Genomic DNA, 27,329 nt, shown 5'->3' with positions numbered 1-27,329 from the left:
TGAGACACCCCCTGACAGGCTGTGGGGGGAGCTGAGACACTCCCTGACAGGCTGTGGGGGGAGCTGAGACACCCCCTGACAGGCTGTGGGGGGAGTTTGGCAGGAGAGGGGGGAGCTGAGACACCCCCCTGACAGGCTGTGGGGGGAGCTGAGACACCCCCTGACAGGCTGTGGGGGGAGTTTGGCAGGAGAGGGGGGAGCTGAGACACCCCCTGACAGGCTGTGGAGGGAGCTGAGACACCCCCCTGACAGGCTGTGGGGGGAACTGAGACACTCCCCTGACAGGCTGTGGGGGGAGCTGAGACACCCCCTGACAGGCTGTGGGGGGAACTGAGACACTCCCCTGACAGGCTGTGGGGGGAGCTTGGCAGGAGAAGGGGGGAGTTGAGACACTCCCCTGACTGGCTGTGGAGAAACAGAGTCCCCCCTCATAGGCAGCAGGGCTGGAGAGGGGTGAGCCCAGGACCTGAGTGCAATTGCCCCTGCGCTGGGAGAAGTCCTAGCCTCTCTCAGCCTGGGCCTCACTATGGGTTTGGATGAGACCTGGATCTCGCTTCTGCTGATGGTTGGCACCATGATGTTGGTAGGAGGGTGCCGGAAGCTAACCCGACGCCAAATGCACTCCCGACGCCTTCACCCTCGCACGTTTCTCCTGGAGCTGTTTGCCACTTTCCAAATCTGTGCCTGCACCAATGAGCTCCGGCTGCTGGCCAATGTGCAGCCCAAGCCACACGTTGCCCTCACCCTCACCTATGTTTTTACTGTCCTGCATGGATTGACTCTGACTGGCAGCACATGCAACCCCTGTGGCACCCTGCAACAAATCTTGGATGGTGGGATCTCAGTCAAACAGGGCGGGCTGAAGATTGGAGCCCAGTTTGCTGGTGCAGTGCTGGCTAGAATTTACATGCACTGTATCTGGTCCATGGGGATCATCAAGGTGCACTCTGAGGCACTGGCCGAGGGCTGCTGTAATCCTATCCAAACCACCGAGACCCAGGCTTTTTGCATAGAGCTGCTCTTCTCCACTGTGTTCCAGCTGACCATACTTCAATTTGAGGCAGTTAAACCCAGGCTCAGAGTCCACCTAATTGCTCTTCTCATTACTATGCTGGTGTATGGAGGTTAGTTACCTTTTTTTTTTTTGTCCATGATTGTTTCAAGTTATACATATTTTTGAATTATGTGATGTGTTAAAAAATGTGTGCATGCAAAATTGTTTCTGTAGTGCTGTTGTTGTGCTTTACAGCGGACAAAATACACTGAACAAGACCTTGATCCAGTAAACTGAACGGGATAGGGATACTTCATTCGGACTGTATATAGATGTAAAGGTCTACCTGTATAGATCCCATTCCAGGATTGGGGCATGAGAATGAAGTGAAGTGAAATCTCTGTTCTAAAGAATTTGAGTCTAAAACACAAATGGGTAAAACTAAGTAAAAAGAGTTTCTCCAGATGGTTCTTTTAAATATTTTACTGAAACGCACAGAAAAATCCTTTCATAATACAACTTTATATTACATGACATCTTTCATGCAACTTGTGTCAATTAATTTGCATCAGTTTAACTACATCAGCTACATCAGGGGTTCTCAATCTTTTTCTTTTTGAGGCCCTCCCAAAATGCTATAAAAACTTCCTGGCCCACCTGTGCCACAGCCACTCTTTTTCTGCAAAAAGAAGAACAGGAGTACTTGTGGCACCTTAGAGACTAACAAATTTATTAGAGCATAAGCTTTCGTGGACTACAGCCCACTTCTTCGGATGCATATAGAATGGAACATATATTGAGGAGATATATATACACACATACAGAGAGCATAAACAGGTGGGAGTTGCTCTCTGTATGTGTGTATATATATCTCCTCAATATATGTTCCAATCTATATGCATCCGAAGAAGTGGGCTGTAGTCCACGAAAGCTTATGCTCTAATAAATTTGTTAGTCTCTAAGGTGCCACAAGTACTCCTGTTCTTCTTTTTGCGGATACAGACTAACACGGCTGTTACTCTGAAACCTGTCTTTTTCTGCATATCCAGTAGATTAAAAGCCAGAGCCTGCGTTGGGGGGGCAAGCAGGGCAATTGCCTCCCAGGTTCCCATGCCACAGGGGGCCCTGCAAGTTGCTCAGGCTTCGGCTTCAGTGCTGGGTGGTGGGGCTTGGGGCCTTGGGCGTCTGTCCCACATGGTGGGGCTTGAACTTTCCGCCCTGGGCTCCAGCAAATCTAATGCCGACCCTGCTTGGCAGACCCCCTGAAACCTGCTTGCGGCCCCCCCAGGGGGGCCCGGACCCCTGGTTGAGAACTCCTGAGCTACATCAATGTGCAAACCCTTAACATAGTAATGCTACACACAAGTAAAGCATGGTTTACACCAGTATGATTTAATTAGGTATATTACTCTGAGACCTCAGGTAAACCATGACTAGATCCCTGCAAATCAGCAGATATCCGTGGACTATGTTTGCGGATTGCTGATCGGCTGTGGATACAAATTTTGTATCCATGCAGGACTCTAACCATGATCAGGAACAAATGTCTCTCAAATATATATGGTAGTATTAATTGGCAATCAGTTAATTCAAGTTACAGCACAACCAGCAATTCTAGTCAAAACAAGACCAAGAAGACTGGAGCAAGTCCATGAATATTTGAAGAAACAAGTTTAGCAATTTTGAACTACATTCTGAAGTGAATTTTTGAGGACAAAGGCAACGTGGTGATGCTTCTTAACAGATTTTAAGTGTCTCACCTGAATCTTTGAGCAAAAGTCTTAGAAGAGGGGTGTATTATGCTAATAAAATAGAAAACAAGATTCCTGATTACTAACATTCCTCTGCTGTCTAGCAAATACATGTGTAAGCCAAAGTATGTGTCATGTCATGTGGCTGGTCCTCATAGAGGATAGTAGCTTGTTACTGCTACTACTTAACTCAAATGGTACTTTTGCACTGTGGATCTAATGCTCTTGGGTTCCAGCCCTACTGATCATCTATGCAGGTCAGTATGGCTCAACCTGATGGAATGTTTGTATTTTTTAATTTTTTTTAAAAAAACACTGGGATATTACATATTTTAAAAAAACTACATTAAAAGAACATTAAGGTCACAAAATCAACCACTCAAAAGTTAGGAAATTCTAGAACTAAGGTTGCCTGAGCAGTTGTAATTCATCCTTCTTTATGTAACATTATGATACAGTCGTTAATTACATGATTACCTGCTATTTGTTTTACTGGATCCCTGCCTCATTTAGTGCACAGGATGGACACTGAATGAGGCAGTGGGTTGCAAGAAGAGAAAGAATGGTCTCCCGCTGTTAAGGCAATTGGACTGGGATTCTGGAGAGCTGAGTTCTCTTTCTGCCACAGTCTTCCTATGTGATATTGGGCAAGACAGTTATAATGCATGCGTGAAAAAAGGCTGAATTATGGTTGCCCAGGCAAATGTAATTATGGTATTTCTTAGCTTGAATGCTTGACTTTGCAACCTTAATGTTCTTTTCAGATATTACTGAAAATCATGTGTAGGTGAATGAGATAATCATGAGGGAGGAGTCCAAAAGCTTGTTTAGGCTTTGGTATCCTAATTCACAATGCTGCAGATTAATATTTATAAATTATTAAACTGGGCCATTTTCATTGTTATGTATTTCAAGCATTCAGTTTTTTTCTCCAACAAATACCAAATAGATTAGACCGGTGGTTCTCAACCAGGAGTCCGGGGCCCACTGGGTGGGCCACAAGCAGATTTCAAGGAGTCTGCCAAGAGGAGCCGGCATTAGACTTGCTGGGGCCCAGGGCAGAAAGATGAATCCCAGCTGTATGGGGCTGAAGCCTGGGGCCGTAAACCCCACCACCCAAGGCTGACGCTGAAGTCTGAGCAACTAAGCATTGTGGGGCCCCCTGTGGCGGGGGGCCCCAGGCAGTTGCCCGGATTTCTACCCCCTAATGCTGGCCCTGGCTTTTATATGCAGAAAAATAGTTATTGTGGCACAGGCGGGCTGTGAAGTTTTTGTGGCATGTTGGGGGAGCCTCAGAAAGAAAAAGGTTGAGAACCCCTGGATTAGATCATAATGTGGAGTAATAATTTGCCATTTTAAAAAAATTTTACATTGTTTTACTTGTGTTACGAAAAGTGTACTAAATCTGTGAATTTGAACTAAATTAGATGGTTCGTTTTTAAAAGCTAAATCATGGGTGTGCTTTTCAAACTGACGTGCTTCAGTAATGAATGACCCAGAAGTATCCGAGTACATTCCTTATATGTCAGGCTTCAGCCTAAAGTGAATGTTTTATGATCTAGTACATTCAAGAGCTTTGTGCTGCAAGTGTAGGTGAGACTATACGCTAAAAAGTGATTGTTTTTAAAAAAAAAAAGCTGTTTGTTTATTATTTGCTCCATAACAAATTTTGTTTTGTGTACAATTTTTTTAAAGGATTTTTTCCCTTTTTTCCTGTTCTGGACAGAGACTTGTATGCTGTAAAGTACCTAGCAGCATACTTGGGGACAATTCATAAACCCTGTTTATCTCTGGTAGTTATAAGGCAATTTTCACCTGGGCACTTAATCATAAACTGCTATCACCAAATTTTTTTCACTAGGATCCTAAAGTCTAGCTGGGTTATTTCCTTCTTATATATAATTACCAGTAAACCTGACCCAAAAGAGTGGTGTTACAGGTATACACCTCAATTTATTTTAACCACCACTAATATACATATCAGATGGGTCAAATTAACTGCTGATGATGTGCAAGAAAGTTAGAAAAATCATTGTTATTTGTAAACTGAATGACTTTGATAGGGAGAGATTGAGAGACAATAAATTTGGAAGCCCTCAATGTCATATTCTTTCACTTTTTGAAAGTACAAACAGCTTTTATAAAACCCAACCTTTTCTCCCTTGTTACTCTTCATATAGTATTTATGGACGTACCAAAAAACTCATGAGTAATTGGTCCCATGTAATTTAGGTCTTTAAATATTTTCTGTTTGGAAGAAGGCACTTATATTTAAAAAGCATAATGTAAAAATGGAAATACAGCTTCTGTACCTTTCACACCCCATAATTTTCACAATAACCCCCAGTCTTCCTGACCATCAAAATTCAAGGGCAAAGAGCTTATTAAGTGATGTGCAATATTACCATTATTTTAAAAAACATACTACAAAATATTTACTGTTGTACTATGAAGTGTTATATAGTATTAAAACTACACTTGTCAAACTAATAAAGAATATTTTGATGCATTATCCTTATGTTTACATGAGACCAGTATCTCAAAATGTGAACTGGCTGTGATACCTACAGACATGTATCATCCTTGAATGCAGGGAGCCCAGAGAGATACAAATATGAGGGCAAAGTTCAAGGTTGTTTGAGGTACCTTAACTTTGCATTTCTATATTTTCTGGTGTTCCTTTCTGTTTTTGTTTTTAAAGTATAACTTGAATTTTTATGGCTTGTAGATTTTTTTTTAAATAGTGTTTTATTAAGGTTCAAATTACATTTTTGGTTTAGAAATAAATATCTCAATATTTAAAACTGCCCAAAAGTGTGTGAGGTACCTCAGAGAACAAATAGAAATACAGTGATACTACCTTGAAGACTTTTCAATCTAAAATTTATACTGTATGTAAAATAACCTTTTAAAATGTTTTGTTAATCATTATCTGTATAACAAAAGATTATAGAAGTTCTCTATTTACTAAGCAAAACTAGGTATGGAGGACTACTGCTTAAACTTCTAATACTCCATTATCTACTATGCTATTATCTGGGTTGAAGAGGAGCTGATCCCTCATTCACGAAATTTGGCTACGTGGTCCTCTTCGGAAATAGAAGGAGAACAGGAGCCAGAAAATCTCCTCCTACTCTGTTTTATGAACATTAAGTTGTTCTAGCAACTACAATATTATTAAGAGGAGGGGACGAAAGAAAGCACAAGGGGAAAGAAGCAACAAAGGATGGAGGAGAACAGAGGGGAGAGGCGGGAGGGTTAAAAATTCCTGGATTGAGGATGTGGGAGGGAAAGAGCAAAGAAAAAATTGAAGCAAACTTTTAGGGTGAGAATCATTCTTTGTTTCATTACTGTTTCAGGTGACTCCCTTCATTAATTAGATCAATAGCCAAAAGAAGGTCAAAATATAATTTACCCCCTAAACAGTAGTTAAAATAGATCAAGGTAAATTAGGGAGCTCACCAGTTTTGGTGGATACCATTACATTGTGGAGTAATGTAGTGCTGCATTATGATGTGGTGATGAGTCACTGTAAGGAAAAGAGAATACTGTAAGGATGACAGGAAAAATGTCCAAAAGCAGACCTTTGGTCAGCAAAACAAAAGTGTAAAAGTATGTGTGCACCTCTACCCAGCTACACATCTCTGCTTTTCCACACTTCCATTCCGACCATGATGGACAATCTGTTTTAATGTAAAACAAATAAGAGGTGGGAGCTGGGGTACTTTCCCAGAAAATTTTGTAATATATGATGCAGTCATACAATTTAGAAAATCAAGACATTTAAAGAGAAATTTTATGTTAAATCTATGTTTTTATTTTTCCTGCCTCTTCCCATTAGGGGCTGCAAGGCACTTTCTCCTACTGCTGCTACCACTTCATGTTCCTTTGGCTTGTAAGTCTCCACTTCAAAGGAAGGGAGGGCCTTTGTGGGAACACTGGTCCCCCAAGAATAATTTCTCTTAGCTTTTAATGGAGGAATGGGAGCTGTGTTCCTGCACAATAGCTCCTACCCCTAAAATTGTTGAGTCCTTCCTTTGAAAAAGTTTGTAGGATAGATCATAAGAACATAACATAAGAATGGCCACACAGGGTCAGACCAAAGGTCCATCTAGCTCAGTATCCTGTCTTCCAACAGTGGCCAATGCCAGGTGCTGCAGAGGGAATGAACAGAACATGTAATCATCAAGTGATCCAACCCCTGTCACCCATTCTCAGCTTCTGGCAAACAGAGGCTAGGGACACCATCCCTGTTCATCCTGGCTAATAGCCATTGATGGAACTATCCTCCATGAACTTACCTAGTTCTTTTTTGAACTCTAGTATACTCTTGGCTTTCACAACATCCTCTGGCAAAGAGTTCTACAGGTTGACTATGTGTTGTGTGAAAAAAATACTTCCTTTTGTTTGTTTTAAACCTGCTGCCCCTTACAGGCAAAAATGAAATTAAAACCCGGCAAGTAAAAAAATTTCTGTACTTTTTGCATGATAAGCTAACTACCTGTTTAATGTTTTTAGAAAATCTTTTGTATGTTGGAAAGTTTCATAACTCTTTTTCTGTGTGTCTCTTTTTACATATATCTTCCAGCTCCTCCTCTTTTCTTCCTTTTCTAAATATAAAAGAGCAGGGGGAAAAGTCTCATTTTCATGCCTGACCTATACTGCCCAATCTGATTTGTCCATTGTTCCCAATGAGCAGCCTAAACATGTTGTATAAACTACAAAATAGCATCCCTCATTCTAGTCATATATTTACAAGAGTTCCATGTCTGCAGAGATGGCCATCTAATATTTAAGGGCCTGCCTTGTATTATTATGATGGCATAGGAAGGTAGGGAAGAGACGAGTGTATGCAGGCCATATGCTTCCCAACATCAGGATAGGATCTCCTTAACACGAAGTGGCATAGACTACTGGCTAGATGATGGAAACCAGAAGGCAGCTAGCATACATGCTTTTTGACAGAACGGCAATGTTTTCCCAGTAGCACATTTCCTTCCGTCTTTACCACAAGCTGCAGTTTTCATTCCTAGAATTACACATTTTAAGACAGGATTTCACCCTCAGTATCTAATTCAATATTTTTTATTAAATACTGGTATAATCCTGAAATATTCATTACAAATACTTTGGCTCTGGAACATCAAACACGAAGATGTCAGAGTAGTTTGTCTTAGCTGAAGTAGATTCTATGCTTAGTGATATAAAAACTTCACTGTGAAACATTAAACATTTTGATTAAACACTAAACAGAAAAAATATTGATTTTCCTCATGATCAGCAGTGATGTTGGTCTGTTGTCAGCAGATATTGGAAGATAAGGAAATAATACACTGCCATCACTTTAAATATGCAATGTACGTGCAGCATTCAGCCGTGCATTGTGGGAGCTACAAAATCGAACCACCCCAGCTCACTGAATAGCTTAGCTAGAAAAGACAGCCATGTTTTAAAGTTATAGAAATTAATATGAACTTCATTTTATATTGCCAAACTATATTATAGGCAATGCTCAAATAAGCCTTCATAGGAAAACGATAGCTCAGAGGATTGTCAATGGGTAAGGCTGCATTTTTGTCATGGAAGTCTAAGACTCCTTGATTTCCATATTTTTTTTAAAAATGGTAATTTTTGACACTTGGGAATTTTGGCATGCAATAACAAACAGTCAAACCAGTTTCACTGAGAGCTCAGGTATGTGGGCAGTGGAAGGTGGGGCGTCTAACATATCTCTGCTACGTTTTTGTTTTTTTCCCTGAAAAATTTCCCATTGGTGCAACTTCACCATTGGTATCAATGGTGGGACCACTAGAATAGACAAAGCTTCAAGCACCCACCACCATTTTAAAGTATGTTTACACAATACAAGGAAAAATGCCGATGGGCTGTCGTTATTTTGTCTTCGCTAGCACTCCCACCATCGTAATAATTTATGAGACGCGCTGGTATTTGCGACAGTTGGAATTTTTTTAAATCAGAAACAGGCTAGTTTAGATGAGGCCTTAGGTAATGAGATCTCTAGCAACTATTTTATTTTGTTTGATTTATAATGACATGAAAAATGCACACATTTGCTATTTTGTTTTGAGCTTGTGGTGTGCCATTTTGAGGAAGACGGGTGAGTATATCCTAGTCTATGATCTCTATGGTTTGGGTTTTTTTAAGATGTCACAGATTTTACTTTGCTGGTTTTTGAAGTGTCTGCAGTGGCTGAAGCAGAAAAGTGGTGAAGGAATGGCAGCAGCAGATCTATTCTGTCTGCCTTACTGCTCTGGTGCTACTACAGAACTGAACTGGAAGTACTGGGATAGTAGATATAAATAGTTTTACACAATTTTATTATAAAAAAAAAAGTATTTTAAAATTAAAATAGTGCGTCTGTGACTTTTGGCCCTCTCCTTTACTATCAATTTGTAACTTTTACCCTTTATCCTCCATGACCAGGTCATGACTTTCCGTATAATTACCATGATAACCTATTAACCCCAATAAGGGGATGTAGCGCCTATGGACTCTGCATGGCTAGTTTAGTTTAGCTCAGTTCAGAGGTGACAGGAAATTGTTACCATCTGATAGTTCATGTGAAATCAGTTGGGTGGTCTCAGTCTCAGATGGTTCAGAGAAATGAGTGGACGGAGTGGTAAACAACACCAGCATTCTGCTCCGGCTGAGCCTGTAGTTGAATGCTCCTTGGAGCTGTCAAGGTGGCCAGTGTATGGCTTCATGAGCCGTGGGAGCAAGGGCTAGGCTGGGTCACCCAGGATCACTATAGGCATTTCAAAATTCCCAATGGTAATCGGCCGGGCGGGAAAGAAAGTTCATGCTTGCAGCTTCCTGAACAGTCCTGTGTTCTTAAAGATGCAAGCGTCATGCGCCTTCCCAGACCAGCCCACGCTAATGTCGGTAAAGAGTTCCCAGTGATCTACCAGAGCTTGCGTAACCATAGAAAAGTAGCCCTTTCTGTTGATGTACTGTGGGGTAGGTGGTCTGGTGCCAGAATAGGGATATCCATGCCATCTGTCACCCCACCACTGTTGTTGTCTCTGGTGGGAGGATTAGCTGTTTGTTTGCTTGCTTGTAGAGGTATTGTAACTCTTCAACTTTATGGTTATATTGTTTTTGTTTTAGTGGCAGGAAATTCTCAAGCCATCTTTAAGTTAAGAGATTTAACTCTTTCTTTATTCAGTCAATTTTCTGAAACATCCCTTTACTTCTAGCAGGATTTAACAGGAGCTGAAATTCAGTTTTAGATGAGTGACAACACTCTTATTTTCTTATCCGAGTCTTTCAGCTCTGGTGGTGGGAGAGACAAGCTCACTGTAGGATCCTGGTTAGTGTGGCCCCACTAGTAGAGGAGGAATACTCTTTTTCTGCCTCCCCTTCTGATTACAATAGGGATGTATCCCCTGTCACTAGAGGCATAGATCTATGGGCTCTAAGGAAGAACACATGCCTTTATATCCACCCCTGTGGCTCCCTGTATCTTACCCCTATACTGTCCTATGTTGGCCCTTGAGGTATACAGCTGGTGAGAAAACCTACCTCTACAGCCTTCTCTAGAATAAATTTTCCTCTCCTATGAAACTTCATAGAGCTTCCCAAGAGGGACAGCTGGCACGGCATGATCAGAAGAACAAGAAAGTGAGGAGGAAGAACACCTGCAATCGGAGAAGTACCCTCCTCTTCTTCACCAGACAAGGCAATAGTGCCCCTTCTGTTCAAACTGATGATTTCAATATGTTTCAGCAACTTCTGTGTCACATGGCAGATATGTCAGAAATTCCTGTGGAGGTAGTGCAGAAGAAATTGCATAAGCTTCTAGACAGTTTATATAGAGCTGGGTGGAAATGTAGTAAGAAAAGTTTAATGAAAAGTGCCTTTTTTTTTTTAAATCAAGGCATTTTTAAAAAAGTTTTGATTTCAATGAACGTCCCCAGGAAATAGATGTATTTCAAAATGAGAAATGTTCATTTTGGAATTTTGAAATTTCATTTAGGAATTTATTTTCATTTTTATATATTTTTTTACATTATTTCATAACATGTCAATAGTGGCAAAACATAATATTCCTTTTTGAGCTCATCAGCGCTGCATTATCTTGGAGCTTCTCTTATTTAGATTTCACGTTGTGATACCAGTCGGTTAATCAGAATGGGATATCAGAAGGAGGTAACGATCAGCTGGGACAAAAAGTAGGAATCACTGCAGTCAGTCTAACATTCATACAAAGTAAGGGTTCATTGTTCATGCTGATTTATTCATCCATGGAAAATTAGAAGCAAGCTTTAAAAGACTTTAACTCTGGGTAAAATCTGCAAAAACAACCCTCTCACACATGATCAAACACAGGCAGTTTAGCAGCATGAAAATTCTGGTCTGCACATATCACTCTTCAGCAAAATGGCCACCACCAGAATACACATCAAAAGTTAAAACCAAAAAAGCCAAATTATCCCCAGTATAACTCCACTGATGCAAGTGGTATTACACTAATGATGAATTTAGCCTCCATAATGTACTTCATTTGTCTTTATGGGCCTAATCCTGAGAAATGCTGAGCATCTTCATTTCCATTTGAAGTCAATAGGAGGTGAAAGTGCTTGACATCTCTCAAGATCATCCCTATGTTTAGCCTAAGAGTTTTAAAAAAAATGAAAAAAGTAATGCATAAGGCAAATTTGATGATGTTTCCCTCCACCTGCCCATTATTGCCTAGCAATTACTTACTATAAGATAATGTACCTGGAAAGATACTGGAGCAAATTATTAAACAATCAATTCGTAAGCACCTGGAGGATAATGAGGTTATAAGGAATAGTCAGCATGGTTTTGTCAAGAACAAAACATGCCAAAGCAAGTTAATTTCCTTCTTTGATAGGATTACTGACCTAGTGCATAGGGGGGAAGCAGTAGACGTGATATACCTTGATTTTAGTAAGACTTTTGAAACCTGACATTCTCATAAGCAAACTAGGTAAATGTGGTCTAGATGAATTTACTATAAGGTGGGTGCACAACTGATTGAAAGATCATACTCAAAGAGTAGTTATCAATGGCTTGTTGTCAAATTGGGAGGGCATATCTAGTGTGGTCCTGCAGCGGTCAGTCCTGGGTCCAGTACTATTCAACATTTTCATTAATGACTTCGATAATGGAGTAGAGAGTATGCTTATAAAATTTGCAGATGACGCCTCGCTGGGCGGGGTTGCAAGCACTTTGGAAGACAGGCTTAAAATTAAAAATGACTTTGTCAAATTGGAGAATTGATCTGAATTCAGCCAGATGAAAGTCAGTGAAGACAAGTGCAAAGTACTTCACTTGGGAAGGAAAAATCGAAGGCATAACAACAAAATGGGGAATAACTGTCTAAGTAGTAAAACTGCTGAAAAGGATCTGGGGGTTAGAGCAGACCACAAACAGCGTATGAGTCATCAATGTGACGCAGCTGTGAACAAGACTGTTATGATTCTGAGGTGTATTAACAGGAGTGTTGTATGTAAGACACAGGAGGTAATTGTTGTGCTTTACTTGACACTGGTGAGGCCCCAGCTGGAGTACTGTGTCCAATTCTGGGCACCACAATTTAGGAAGGCTGTGGACAAACTGGAAAGAGACCAGAGGTGAGCAACAAAAATGATAAAAGGTTTAGAAAACCTGACCCACGAGGAAAGGTTAAAAAAACTGGGCATGTTTAGTCTTGAGAAAAGACGACTGAGGGATGACGTGATAAGTCTTCCAATATATTAAGGGCAGTTATAAACGGGATGGTGATCAATTGTTCTCCATGTCCACTGAAAGTAGGACAAGAAGTAATGGGCTTAATTTGCAGAAAGGGAGATTTAGGTTAGATATTAGGAAAAGCTTTCTAACTATAATAGTAATTAAACTCTGGAATAGGCTTCCAAGGGACTTTGTGGAGCCCCCATCACTGTAAGCATTTAAAAACAAATGGGGCAAACACCTGTCAGGGATGGTCTAGGTTTACTTGAGCCTCCCACAGTGCAGGGGGCTGGACTTGATGACTTCTCAAGGTCCTTTCCAGCCCTATGATTCTGTGATTCTACGAATGTTAAAAATTCCATTAAAAAGTTATTGTTAGCCTAACATTAAAATTGTGATCCCTGTTTTCGTGTTCTATTATCATTTGGTGTGGGGTGTGTCGTGCAGTCTGGGCATTGTGTTTCAGATTTCATGGAAGCTTAAAGTGATGGCTTATTACACTGAATTCCCAAGGTACAGAGGTCAGAATCTCTCAATCTATAGTCTGTAACCTTTGGAATTTGCTCCCTTTGGGCATTTGGCCAAGGTTTTTAGGGTAGTCTACAGGGAAAGATGCAAAGTACATTTATATGCTTCAGTTTCTGGTTTATTGTTTGGGGGTTGGGCAGTAACAGCAGCAGTAGTTTTTTTTTTTTTTTTTTAATTTACCTCACTGTAGGTTATGTATGCAGTTATGTTTATTAACTTTTGAAAAGTAACACCTACTTGCTAAGGCAAAAGGTTTCATAATAAATCATTAAGTAAATGGAACAAAAAATAGAATAAAATTAGTTTTTTAATAAATTTTCTCCATTGAACAGCAATTAGAAATGGAGGTTACTTGTAACTGAAGTTCTTCAGTATGCACTGTGCATATTCACACTCCTGGGATGTGCTGACACGGTGCAGCTACAGTGATGGAACCTTCCAGTAGCAGTGCCTGTTAGAAGCACTTTGGTCCTCTCCTTTCTCTTCCTGACCGAGAGTGCGCACTGGAGAATAAACGCTAAAGCAGAATACCAAGTAATGATACAATTAGGACTCCACAGAAGCAGGGAAGGCAGACAGGGAGTGGGAATATGCAGAGTGTATATCAAAGAATTCCAGTTACAAATAACCAACCTACTTTTCTTCTTAGAGTGCCCTTTGCATATTTCCACCCTTGGGAAAGTTTGGAAAGCAGTACAGTAACTTCTCACTTAACGTTGTTATGTTCCTGAAAAACGCTACTTTAAGTGAAACAATGTTAAATGAATCCAATTTCCCCATAAGAATTAATGTAAATGGGAGGGTTAGGTTCCAGGGAACACACTAAATTTTAAATGAACAATTTAATATTGTACCCAGCAATGATGATTGTGAAGCTTGGTTGAAGTGGTGAAGTCAGAGGGTGGAAGAGGGTGGCATATTTCCCAGGGAATGCCTTACTGCTAAATGATGATCTAGCACTCGGCTGAGCACTCAGGGGTTAACACATTGTTGTTAATGTAGCCTCACTCTACAAAGCAGCAGGAATGGAGGGAGGAGACACAGCATGGCAGAGAGAGAGACACACACTGTGTGTGTGTGTGTGTGTGTGTGTGTGTGTGTGTGTGTGTGTGTGTGTGTGTGTGTGAGAGAGAGAGAGTGAGGGAGAGACAGAGACACACACCGTGTGTGTGCAAGAGAGAGAGAGAGATGTGCATTGCCCCTTTAAGTACGTTGACCCCACTCTAAGTACACTGCCTTTTTAAGTAGATCAGCAAGTTGAGACAGCAGCTGCTGCCAGCAAGCTCCCTCCGTTCTGAGCCCTGTCATGTCTTCCCCCCCGCTCTGTGGAGATGGGGTAAAGGAGCCTGAGATTAACACCTCTCTTCTCCCCACTGTCTCTGCATAACAAGCAGGAGGCTTCTGGGAGCAGCTCCAAGGCAGAGGGCAGGAGCAGCACACGGCAGTGGGGGGAGGGACAGCTGAACTGCCCAGCAGTTGATAGCCTGCTGGGTGGCTGCCACACAGGGAACTTAGGGACACTGCCAGTCCACCCTCGTTCCAAGTCCCCACCAGTTGGTCCAACGAGCTGCTCTTTCTGCAAGCAGTGGATAAAGCAGGCGGCTGCCAAACAACATTATAAGGGAGCATTGCGCAACTTTAAACGAGCATGTTCTCTAATTGATCAGCAACATAACATTTATTTATTATTTATAACTGTATAACATTAACCGGGACGACGTTAAGTGAGGAGTTACTGTACAGTAAAGGAGGGACAAGTCCTAATTGAACAATGATTGAAATACTGACCTGCCAAAATGAGCATTGGACCTGGATTCTAAATCTAGTGCAGAAGTGACTTGTAAAAGCATGGATTGTTCTCCACATAGCGGTCTTGCAAATTTCAACAATGGAAATGTGCTTGAAAAATGTTGTAGACATAGCCATTCCTCTAGTACTATGAGCTCTAACAGGACCTGGAGAGGAAAGCAAAGCTTTCCTGAAACATTCCGCAATACAGAGTCTGACCCATCCAAATAATGGTTGAGCTGAAATGGCCTACCCTTTGAAGAACCGGTATAAGGAGATAAACAACCTGGGAGAAGCTCTGAAGTCTTTAATTCTATCCAGGTAATATGAGAGTATTCTTTTTTTCATCTCAAGGAATGTAATCTAGCATCTTCCTTATCTAAATTAGGTTTTGGAAAAAATATGGGTAAGCTAATCATTGATTCTTCTTTGAGTAGTGTCCCTATAAATGCTTGTGATGGACTTCCCCGGGGTGCAGCCTGGAACTGGGGTATCGCTGAGTCCTCTGGCATACCAGTCTGGGCCCCCTCTCATACTGTGAGGCTGTGACAAGCTGCAATCCTCTAGGTCTTGCTCTTATACAGCCATACATAAGCAGGGACACACCAAGCTACAGTTACATGAATGCTTCTCCTAGCCACTCATGAACTAACAATAGAGAGGCTCCGACCAGTTTCCCCCAGCTCCCCAGAGCTGTACTGTCTTTCCCTGATCAGAAGCCTGACCAGTGCAAGTTATTACCCAGTCTGCCTCTCCCTCAATGTGGAGAGGACAAAGCACCAGCCCCTATTCCTGAGCAAATTTCCCTTTCACTTCAAACAACACACTGTTATAGGTAAAAAATATAAAACAGAGTTATTAACTACAGAAAGATAGTTTTTAAGTGATTATAAATAATAGCATTCAGATCAAAGTAGATTACCTAACATACAAAACAAAACCGCAATCTGTTCTATAAACTAGACAGGATTTGAATCAAGCAGTGTCTCACTCTGATGGTACAAACAGTTAACCAGTCTTCCCTCTTTCCCGCCTGGGACTACCTTCCCCATTCAGTCTTTGTTCCTCAGGTGTTTCCAGGTGTTGAGTTGTGGGGGGAGTGAGGGCAAGTGATGATATCACTTCCCCATTTTATAGCTTCTTTCATGTGGAGGGAACTTCATTGCTCCAAGCAAAGTCCCCACTCCCCAGCACAATTTGTGGGAAAAGCACAGGCACAAGATGGAGTCCAGAATCACATGATCTAGTCACATGCCATTGCATACTTCAATGAGTCATAGCAGGGGCCGTTATCCTTATTCTGGCTAGAATGTTCACAGGAAAGTCCATCAGGTGGGGATACCCTTCTTCCATGGCCCAGGGCCGCCCAGAGGATTCAGGAGGCCTGGGGCAAAGCGGGGGGAGCTTGTATTCACCGGGCGGCGCTCCAAGTCTTCAGCGGCGGGTCCTTCACTGGCTCTGGGTCTTCCGCGGCACTGAAGGACCTCCCACCGCCGAAGTGCCGCCGAAGTCCCGGAGCGAGGTGAAGGACCCCCTGCCGCCAAAGTGCCGCAGCACTGGTAGGTGACTAAAAATTAAAAAGGCGCCTCTAGCCAGGAAAGGGATTCTTGGCCAGGGTTCGCGGGGTCCATGTGGAGCCCGGGGCCTGGGGCAAATTGCCCCAATTGCCCCCCACCCCCGGGTGGCCTTGTCATGGCCTATTGTGTTTCTTAATGGGCCATTACCTTGAATGGTTCATCCACAATGTGCTGGTTAGACTGGATGTAAACTACCTTGTGGGTGTTACCCAGGAGCAAGCACATTTGAAGTATGGGTACATAGTATCCTATTCAGCAAACCATAACTTTTCCTTTGACATCTTACATGACATACTTCATATAAAACATATCAATCATATTGCCATAGTAAATACGGGGGTGCCAGGGTGTTGCTTTGGGGTACAGAATGTCACAGTATTCCAGTGTAGGTGTGCTTGCATCCCTGCGCTGCTGATTGGAGAACTTCGGTAGCAGTATCCATTAGGCTTGTGCTGTCTCGTGCTGCTCCATGAGGCTAGCCAGCCTGCGCAGGCTAACCCACCTCAGTTCCTTCTCAAGCGCCCCAGGCTAGAGACAGAGCCGTTAGCAGTCCGTTAAGACTATTGTTTCTTATTTTACATGCCTACAGTTAATTAGTCTCCTACTTAAGAACATAACATAAGAACATAAGAATGGCCGTACCGGGTCAGACCAAAGGTCCATCTAGCCCAGTATCCTGTCTACCGACAGTGGCCAATGCCAGGTGCCCCAGAGAGAGTGGACCAACAGGAAATGATCAAGTGATCTCTCTCCTGCCATCCATCTCTATCCTCTGACAGACAGAGGCTAGGGTTCCTTACCCATCCTGGCTAATAGCCATTAATGGACTTAACCACCATGAATTTATCCAGTTCTCTTTTAAACGCTATTATAGTCCTAGCCTTCATAACCTCCTCAGGTAAGGAGTTCCACCAGTTGACTGTGCGCTGCGTGAAAAAGAACTTTCTTTTATTTGTTTTAAACCTGCTGCCCATTAATTTCATTTGGTGACCCCTAGTTCTTGTATTATGGGAATAAGTAAATAACTTTTCCTTATCCACTTTCTCCACATCACTCATGATTTTATATCATATCCCCCCTTAGTCTCCTCTTTTCCAAGCTGAAGAGTTCTAGCCTCTTTAATCTCTCCTGATATGGGACTTGTTCCAAACCCCTAATCATTTTAGTTGCCCTTTTCTGAACCTTTTCTAGTGCCAGTATATCTTTTTTGAGATGAGGAGATCACATCTGTATGCAGTATTCGAGATGTGGGCGTACCATCAATTTATATAAGGGCAATAATATATTCTCAGTCTTATTCTCTATCCCCTTTTCAATGATCCCTAACATCCTGTTTGCTTTTTTGACTGCTGCTGCACACTGTGTGGACATCTTCAGAGAACTATCCATGATGACTCCAAGATCTTTTTCCTGATTCGCTTTAGCTAAATTAGCCCCCATCATATTGTATGTATAGTTGGGGTTATTTTTTCCAATGTGCATTACTTTACATTTATCCACATTAAATTTCATTTGCCATTTTGTTGCCCAATCACTTAGTTTTGTGAGATCTTTTTGAAGTTCTTCACAGTCTGCTTTGGTCTTAACTATCTTGAGCAGTTTAGTATCATCTGCAAACTTTGCCACCTCACTGTTTACCCCTTATAGTTATACTATACTTATAGTTTTAGTTATAGTTTTCCCCTTTCTTATTTACCCTAAAAAAAACAAAAGAGAGAAAAAGAGACTTTATTTTCTTTCCTCCCTTTTTACCTGCTGGGGACCCTTCCCTCCCCAACAGGGTATGCCCAGTTCACCAGGCTTCAAGAAGTGCCGCACCAAGAATATAACAGGGTTAAAAAAAGAACTAGATAAATTCATGGAGGATAGGTCCATCAATGGCTATTAGCCAGGATGGGCAGGGATAGTATCCCTAGCCTCTGTTTGCCAGAAGCTGGGAATGGCGACAGGGGATGGATCACTTGATTACCTGTTCCATTCATTCCCTCTGGGGCACCTGGCATTGGCCACAGAAGACAGGATACTGGGCTAATTGGATCTTTGTTCTGACCCAGTATGGCCGTTCTTATGCACCTGTAAAGAGGCGATCCCAATTGCGGATAACCACTCTCACTGGCTCTGGGAAGGCCACATACAACAGAAGTGTGCTCTTTGCCAACAACTCCAGCCAAAATCGTGCAAAGACAGAGAACTCCGCCAGAAGATCATTTTCATGGAGGCAGCTCTCTGGACATAAGTCTTCCCCACAGCCTTCTACATCTTAGGGATGTGGATTGAAGAAACAGGCTCTGGACCCCTCTCACAAATCATCTAAGAGAGAGGAAGAGGTCAGTGAGCCCAAAAATAGCCATAAGCGATCACCATCTTGCTCAGTATCTTCAGCACTCAGACCATCTCAGTCTGGCACCCATGCCTCATGAAGACCGATGGCAACTGGTATCGCTGACAGGCCCATGGACCTGATGGGCACGGGCACCAGGTCATGGGTACCAAAGGACAAGAGTAAGCACTCTAAAAAGATGCTCCTTGTATGCGAGTCCGCTTCTGAGCTGCCAGCGACAGCTCACCTGGCACCAGAAAGACCAGTGTGGACAAGGCCTCCTTCCCCCATGGCATCACCATTGATGCCAGGATGATTAGTACTGGCAGAATCCCACCATTCCAGCGACCTCCACATGCTGGATGCACCCGAGTCCTTGTCCCTCTGCTCTCTAGAGAGGGTTCAGACAGTGAGCCCAATACCCACAGATGGCCCCATCACCAACATCTTGGTACAGCCACTCATGGGCATCACCACCAGGCTGTATGCCACCCCAATGGCAATACTGGGACTCTCTCAAGCTTCAAGCTTTGCCTGAGAATCCTCTCAGTATGCTCTCTCAGCTGCAGCATCCAGGGCTTTGGAACCACCTCAAGACATAGAGGAACGGGAAGCCAATACTGAGGAGGAAGTGACACCAAGGACCATATCCTCCTCTTCTCCAGACAAAGCCATCATGCCTCCCCCACCATCTTTGGGCAGATCACTTTCATCTCATCCAGGAGCTGCCAAAGAGGGTGGCAGACACCCTTCTGATACCACTGGAGGAAGTTAAGGACACCCACCATCAGCATTTTGATATCCAGTCTTCCTGTTCCAATGTTGGAATGATTGTCGATAAGGGGACCATCTTGAATTATTGAGCCTTGACAAACCTGATAAGTCCTAGAGATTGTTCGAACCAGGGAATCCATTCATTTTACCTCCCTACCCACACCACAACACTCTTCCCCTTCCCTCTTCAGGGATCCTTCTCACAAGAATTTGCTATGACAAGAGATAGATTGCCTCTTCCAGTTCGGAGCTATAGAACCAGTTCCTCAACATCTATGAGGCAAGGGTTCTACTCTCGTCATTTCCTAATACCCAAAAGGAAGAGAGGTTGGAGACCCATACTAGACCTCAGAGCTCTCAAAAAGTTTGTCAAGGCTTAAAAATTCAAGATGGTCACCTTTATTGATGATCATTCCAGCACTGGAACAGGGAGACTGGTTTTTGGCCCTCGACCTCCAGGATGCCTATTTTCACATCTCGATCATACCTGCTCATACACCATTTCTCAGATTCACTCTGGGACACGACCACTAACAATACAGAGTGCTCCTGTTCGGGCTATCGTTGGCCCTGAGAGTATTTTCCAAGGTTCTCTCAGTGGTAGCCACTCATTTATGCTCTCAAGGGATAATGATCTGCTAGACAGGAAGGAAGGAAGGAAGGAAGGAAAGACTGCCAGAAACAATGCACATTTTTTGAAGCTGTGCTTCTTCACTTTGACCTCTGTCATGATCAGTAAGTTAACTATGTTGTTTTAATGTTTAGTTTAATTTTTTTACTAAGTGTAACTATACTAACTAATACAACACTGCAACTAACATTTATTTATTTATTCTTAGACAATTGCACTAATTACGGAGACAAACAGCTCTAAGGTGGCCTAATGTTGTGGCAGTTGGAAGGAACTGAGGTGGTAATGGTGCCAATGATCTTCCTTTAGCCACACCTCCCTAACTGCTGCCACAGGATCTGGGGATGGGAGGGGCAAGGCACTTCTAACAGGCATTACTACAGAAGGTTTCACTGTCCTAGCTGCACCACGTCAGCGCATCCCAAGAGACTGACTGTGCAGGGGGCACTCGCAGAAGAACTGATACTATATAGTACCGATCAAGGACAGTGACAGAGATAGGGCTTATCACTATCTACATTGGAAACTCAGATCTGGTCAGAAGGGGGCTGAGTTATAGCCTGTGTTAGAGCATGTTTTTTTAAAACTTGTTTTAAAAACAGATCTGCCCAGTTCACCTGACCAGACAAACCAAATCAGAATTAAACTGTCTTTAAAATCAGTTCTGCTAGTGCTGTTTATTACCAGTGTAACAAAACATCCATTTAATGTAGTATCTTGAATTAACATTTGTGTCCCCATACCAAATATTTCCGCTCAAAAAAATACAAGTCAAGAGAGATGATTTAGTTTAATTTTGTTTAAAACTTATTGCAGGAGGAAACCTCACTGGAGCAATATTTAACCCAGCATTGGCCTTTTCATTACATGCAAGTTGTTTCCATGACAAATTCTGGGATTATTCACTAGTGTATTGGATGGCACCTTCCTTAGGTAAGTGCCTTTATGCTTTTTTGCCCTTGAAAAAACATATTGTAACAACACGTGATTCAGGGAAAGAAATCAATGTCCTTTATTTTCACAATCTACTAGTTTTTCATTTCAAATTGAATCCAAAAAGCTACATTAATGCAATGTTAAGGTTAGAACTTGATTCAAGTCAGAACATTCAAAGTTATGGTTCCCAGAGGAATCATAATTTGTCCTTCTTGCATATATAGAGTGAGTTTTTAATCTTATGCCACATAGAAGTAGTACATATGACTTAGGTGGATGAGATTGTATCTTTCATTGAACCAACTTCTGATGGTGAAAGAGACAAGCATGAGCTCTGTGTCAGCTTGAAAGCTTGTCTCTTGCACCATCAGAAGTTGGTCCAATAAAAGATATCTTACACATCATCTGACATACATATGATTTAGTAAGGTTTGCTGTAGGGAACATAACTTTGAATTGTCCGACTGAGATTTATATCTCAGCCTTACTGCCATATTAACTTAGCTGTTGGAATTATTATTATTTTGGGGATTCTTTTCTTTCTTATAAGAAGTGAGGTATCATTTTCTTTGACTATGTGATCATTAATTTACACATGTAAAGTCTGTATGCTTGCAGGGTGCTTTGAAAGGAACAACGGCAACATTCCAAATTGGTGTGCAATACAGGCAGATCCATTTTAACTGGTCAATTTTAAACTGACACACCTTATCTACTTTGCTCTGCCAGAATGATATTCCAATCTGATATAGCTGTCTTTCATTTGGCCCTGGTGCCTCAGTTTTAAAATTCTGGTTGTTTGAGATGTGCAACATACTGTAGGGCTGTACAGGTTCTAGCAAAATATCAGCCACATGTGCTGGGTTCTGGCAGATCCTAAAAGGGAGGGTGAGCTGTGAAAGTGAAAAATAGCCTGAGAGAATTTGTAAATGGACAGAAATTGGTCAGCTTGTATCCATCTAGTTAGATTCTGTACTGCTTAATTGCAACACACACACAAACTAAGAAATCTAGATTTTTCTTAAGTATTGGGCTAATTGCTCAAAATAAGAACAGGAGAACACCCAGTGTGTTATTAATGTGAAAATGTACTTTTTCCTCCTCCTTATTAAAGTCCAGACTTGGCAGCTTCCACTCCATGAAATCTAAACATGCCCTACTTTGGTGATGTCACAGCTGTCATGGAACCCCACTGGAGGCTAGAACTGGCCTGTAGTGGTAAGATGTCATTTTTAAGTACAAAATGAGGATATTAAAAGAGCAACTTAGCAACATCACACAAGACAGTACCTCATTTTAAAAAAGCCCTGTTAACGTACTCTACTTCTACATGTCAGTCCTCGCCTCCCCCACAGATCCAATGTGACATGACTACCTTTGAAAAGAAGCTGGCATGTCAAAGTATGGAAAACTGGAAAAGGATGTGTGTGGAGGCAGAGTAAACAAAGTCAGTGTGCTGAATGCTCCTAAGCCTTGTAACTTGGATCAGTTGGCACATAACTTCAAAGTTTTTGGATTATTGTTGTATTTTCAAGTCAGTTAAACTACATATGCTCTGTTTGGCTTTTAAAAGTAGATTTTTCCACACAATCTGTGTCTGTTTTGAATAATCTATTCTTAGGGAAAGAAATCTGACAGAGAAGAATTAATTAATGCTGTGATCTTGTACAGGTTCTGCAAGATTTCTCTTTGCAGGAAACCAGGTTGGCTGTGATTCTTTGCCAGGCACTAAATTTGCATGTCCCTTTCTACAAGGAATTGCCTTTTTTTTTTTTTTTTAAGCAGTCTCCACTGTTCTTTAGACTCACAAACATATTTTAAAATCTCTTTTACTGTACATAGAACCTGGACTTACGTTCCTCAAATGTATTTACTTAACTGCCTTTTTGTATTTTGTCCCATCAGGTTCAGTACTTGTGGCCATTGTGTGGGGTGAAATCCTTCCTCTGATATTCTGAGATATTTTAAAATGGTGAACTCTAGAACTACATGTGTTAAAAAGAGACTCTTAAAAACAGAACTGAATTGCAGCAACAGAGTACATAGAGGGAAGACACCTTGATACACTGATTTCCCTACAGGCTTTCCAGATGATTTTGTTTTGAAATACAGTCAGAACTTTACAGTAGAACTTAATTACAGTAACAAATTGGTATGGTGAGAACAAGATTGGAAGTGTTTATCACATATTTCTCAGTTAAGCCATGTATATGAGGAAAAACACTATTGCAAAATTAACTTGCCCCTTTAAATTTAATCCAAAATGCCATTCATTGACCTTTCTTTCAAACCTATATACAATGTCAATTGTAGAGAGAGAGACAAAAGTTATCTGAAGAGGTTAGGTATCTGCCACTACTGGTGGGGCATGTGGCCCCACAGGATGCTACTCGCTAGAAAAATTCCAAAGCTCAACACGAGAGGCACCATTTCCCACAAGTGTGAACATGCAGAGGTGACACTCTCAAAAAAGACGAGTTACTGATAAGTACTAACCCACCTTTTCCTCTTGTGAGGAATCTGCCTCCTCGCTATCGTTTATTGGCTCATTAGGGCCCAATCCTACATGATAGTAAAAATTGCAGAATCAGGCCCATACTTCAATTATTTTTGTCCACTCTTTTTCTGAGTACTAAGTAATTAATTTTTGGTCCTGATTGACAGCAGCTCATTTTCTATTGTTAACTTTGCCTAAGACTAGTCAGTATTACGAGCACAAGGAGTCTGATAGGAGAGTTAATCAATACAATTGGACAACATACTCTGAATACTATTCAGAGAGCTTGAATCATTTGTGACTCCACTATGTCTCTTTAAGGGCTCTCAATGGGCATGTTTAGGCTTTAGTACTTTTCTTTGACATGGAGCAGTACTCTGCCATACAAAAAATACCAGCAGAGCAGAAAACGTACTCCTGCTGTCCACCAGGCCAAACTGGTCCGAGTACACCTTTGCTTGTGGTGACGACCACTCACAGGTTGTGAGCATTCCACAGTACTGTTTGCATTGTCATATGACATTTTTCTCTGTTTTTATAATATAATTAACATAGAAAATGCTTTGCCCCCTCTCATCTGGGCAAAAACATAATTTTGTTTAAAATTTTATGTAGAGGGGCTGGTTGTATTTTTCCATTTATGTTTAGCAGGTTTGAAAGGGGATAAAGTTAACAAGTTTTATACATAACAGATACTGAAGCACAGGACTCTCACAAAGCAGTCAGGAGATTTTGCACAATTAGATTCTGGTATAAAACAGTAACCTCACCCAGACTTTAAAAAGCCATAAGGTGAATATTTTATGGACACCACTAGGTATTTTGCCTAGGGCCAGTCTGGTTAATTTTCAGAGCAAGTAGTACTGCCACAGATAAGCACATTTTGCCTTTTTTGTTTTAAATAGCTGTGCATATGTAAGATGTTACAAATGGCCTTCTAGCCTCATCTCAGCTAAATTTCCTCTCAATTTAAGATGAGGAGTGGGCTTACTTCAGAGCCAATCCAAGTATTGCTGTGTTAGTAAGATATAAAACTGAAAGACAAATGTCACCTCTTCAACATACTTAGTCTGCCTTAGTCCAGATCTGCAAATGTTGCAAATCCCTGATCTCTTTCTCCCAGCACACAATATAATGCATTTAGGAACAGCCAGAGAGACACTGGAAATTATTTTGATTTGACACGTTGCTGTTAGGGATTTCCAGACTCTTTAAGATGACTGACAAAAAGAGATGACTCACCCCTAATTCATTTAAAATCTTAAACAAAAAAATAGTGAGACCTGCAAAACTGAACTCTGAGCAGTAACCTAGACTCAAGCTTAGAGTTTAGCAAATTATCAGTGTTGACCTAATAATATTGGTCTGTTTACAGATTTGATGCTGCCCCGTTATTTTTCTTGTAAGCTTTTAAATCTGTCCTTTGGTAAAGTGAAACTGCTACTCAGTACAGTCTTATATAAACAAAACAATCTGTTAACACCAAGATTACTTAACGGATGATGCGTCAAATTGCCCACAAAGCAAAAAAAAATTTCATCAATATTTCAGAAATATAAAGCTATGGATGAATCAAATCTGCCTTTTAAACACAAATATAAATTCCTGGCCTTGATTACGCTGCAGCCCTCCTTTTGCTGTAGGAACAGATCAGATTGTTTTTGCACTATAAAAATACTTGGTATTGAATGAATTAAGCCTTACTGAACAGATATTTTTCTTAATCTCTTATTTTTACAAGTGTTCTGGAGGTAAATTACATATTGTTAATGCGTCAGATAATTTGTTTTAAATCTAGTGTTTTGTTCTCAATAAAATCGTTGCTTGTATATTTTCCCTTGCATTTTAGATACACGCATTCAGAACTCACTATGAGATGAAATGACTACTAACCCAATTGCCCAAACTTTCATACAATAGGACCCCAGCACACAAACATTCACTGTTGTATTTCTGTATTCAGTAACTTAAACAAAAAACGTAGCTTGCCATGTGCCAGTGTTGGGAGGGCTTCTAAGACCTTATCCACTCGGTTCTCAGCTTGACTCCAAACTCACCCCCGAGGTTTATTTATTAGCATAAAATCAAACTACACTTGAGTTGATCAGGCTCCAGGATAGAGGGTGGCTATAGTGCATACCTTTTTCTTTATATATATTTACACATTACATTGAATTTACTACATTCCACTGCTTTTGTTTTTCTTTTATATTAGCATGTTTTATTTGTATTATATTCCTGGCTTTCTGTGCTTTCTTTTTTAAGTTTGCTACCTAGCAACACATTCCCAAGACTACACTAGTTGTAATCAGTTAAACCACTACTAATACTAGGCTCAATGTACAAATGGGGGGAGCGGCTGGAGGATGGAAACTCACCCTCTATGGGATAGCCTACCAGGGTGTAATCCCACCTTAGCTTGTTCTCCCTTTAAAGCATGCTTCTGTAATTTTAACTTTACTTTTATTTTAATTACATTATAAAAACCTGGTACAAACTAATTTTTTTTCCCATTTAGTACCATAGGAAATTGAGTTGTGAAACAGAACATAGGCCAGGTAAAATAACATCCCCTGGGGTCATAGCAGAAGTGGTCCTTTTCAGCCATCACACTTATCAGCACAGGCTGTTTTTACTTTACCAATGTCCCAGCATCTCAACCGTACTGTGCAATTTGGAGACTGTTCCCCCACAGTGAACCCACATGCTGTCAGGTGCAAATAGCAGTACAGATCAATGGCTTTCCAGACCTTGCATTGCTGTGCAACAGTATTTGAGGAGGGAAAAACTTCCACACCCTATGGATTGCAGTGGTTTCACATTTAATTTCATGGTATTTGACATGTGTTAATTCTCTTATCCTGCACCAACTGCAGGGATAAAATGTGGAAAGGATCTTCTCCCAGAGGTTGCTATTGGTTGGACACAATGCCATACAACACTTCTTCCCCCTCTGTAACTAATGTGGCTCTAGGTGCAGAAAAACTGATGGATAGTTCCTGAAATGTTGGTGTTGCTGCTTTCCATACTAAAGAAAAATTGAAGACACTACGAAAACACTCTGCTATGATCTGTTACAGTGGGCTTCTAGCAGGACTGGATTGGAGTTTATTCTCAGGTTTCTCTTCGCTAAATTAACATGGGTAGTATTTTCATACCCATCAGGGAGATTCACTCTGCTAGCCCGAGTCTTATCTTTCTGAAGATTGCCCAGAGCTCATTTCAGGGGTTAAAGGACAATTGTACCCACTTTCCTACTTGTGGTCACCACATTTAAAAAGTGGGAGGGAGCAAGAATGGTGGAAGGCTATCAAAGTCCATGCTGGTAACTCCTCTTCCCCAGCTCTTAAAAGGTTTAGTTAGAAATGAATACGAGCTGTGTTTCTTATTCTAACAAACTCTCTTCTCTGCCATTATCATTAGATAGCTATTCAATTACACTGCTGCTGTCCCTGTTCTGTAGCTAAAAAAGTAATAGTTTTCAACTACTGTACAATGTGATAACATTTAGAGACTAAATTCTCAGCATCAATGGATGTAACTCCATTGTCTTTATGACCATGGCCATTGCCTTTTTCCTGTTGGCCAGTAGGTGGCAGCCACAGTATCAGAATTCCTAATTTCTATCTGCAACTGTGTCACTGATCTAAGGCAATTCACCCAACCTCCTGGTGCCTCAATTTCTCCATCTCTAAAACATGTGTAACAAACTTGCATACCAGGTGGAGTGCTGTGAAAAAGTTTAACAGACGACTTAAAAATAAATCTAAAATATCCCCCCTCGCTCCCCAGGATTGTATTAAAAAAAGCTGA

General features: G+C 41.3%; 1 protein-coding gene across 2 annotated transcripts; it reads left to right on the top strand.

Moving 5' to 3' along the window:
* AQP11 (aquaporin 11) lies at positions 1 to 25,347 on the top strand. Of its 2 annotated transcripts, XM_054017461.1 has the most exons (3): positions 1 to 1,124; positions 20,900 to 21,016; positions 22,925 to 25,347. In XM_054017461.1, exons 1-3 carry the CDS (start codon positions 527 to 529, stop codon positions 22,975 to 22,977), a joined length of 768 nt encoding a protein of 255 aa, XP_053873436.1. In that variant the 5' UTR covers positions 1 to 526; the 3' UTR covers positions 22,978 to 25,347. The 2 variants fall into 2 exon arrangements, with proteins under 2 accessions (XP_053873436.1, XP_053873425.1); XM_054017450.1 differs by lacking the exon at positions 22,925 to 25,347 and having other exon boundaries at positions 20,900 to 21,725.
* The last annotated feature ends 1,982 nt before the right edge of the window (positions 25,348 to 27,329 follow it).

The sequence above is a fragment of the Malaclemys terrapin genome, chromosome 1, assembly GCF_027887155.1.
Source record: "Malaclemys terrapin pileata isolate rMalTer1 chromosome 1, rMalTer1.hap1, whole genome shotgun sequence".
NCBI classification, from domain to species: Eukaryota; Metazoa; Chordata; order Testudines; family Emydidae; genus Malaclemys; species Malaclemys terrapin.
The sequence above is the reverse complement of the archived record's forward strand: the minus strand, read 5'-3'. Positions and strand labels throughout refer to the sequence as shown.

Coding starts and splice junctions, on each gene's coding strand:
- AQP11 (XM_054017450.1), top strand. CDS start 527: ATGGGTTTGGATGAGACCTGGATCTCGCTTCTGCTGATGGTTGGCACC. Junction 1,125..20,899: donor TACTATGCTGGTGTATGGAG/GTTAGTTACCTT, acceptor AACTTATTGCAG/GAGGAAACCTCACTGGAGCA.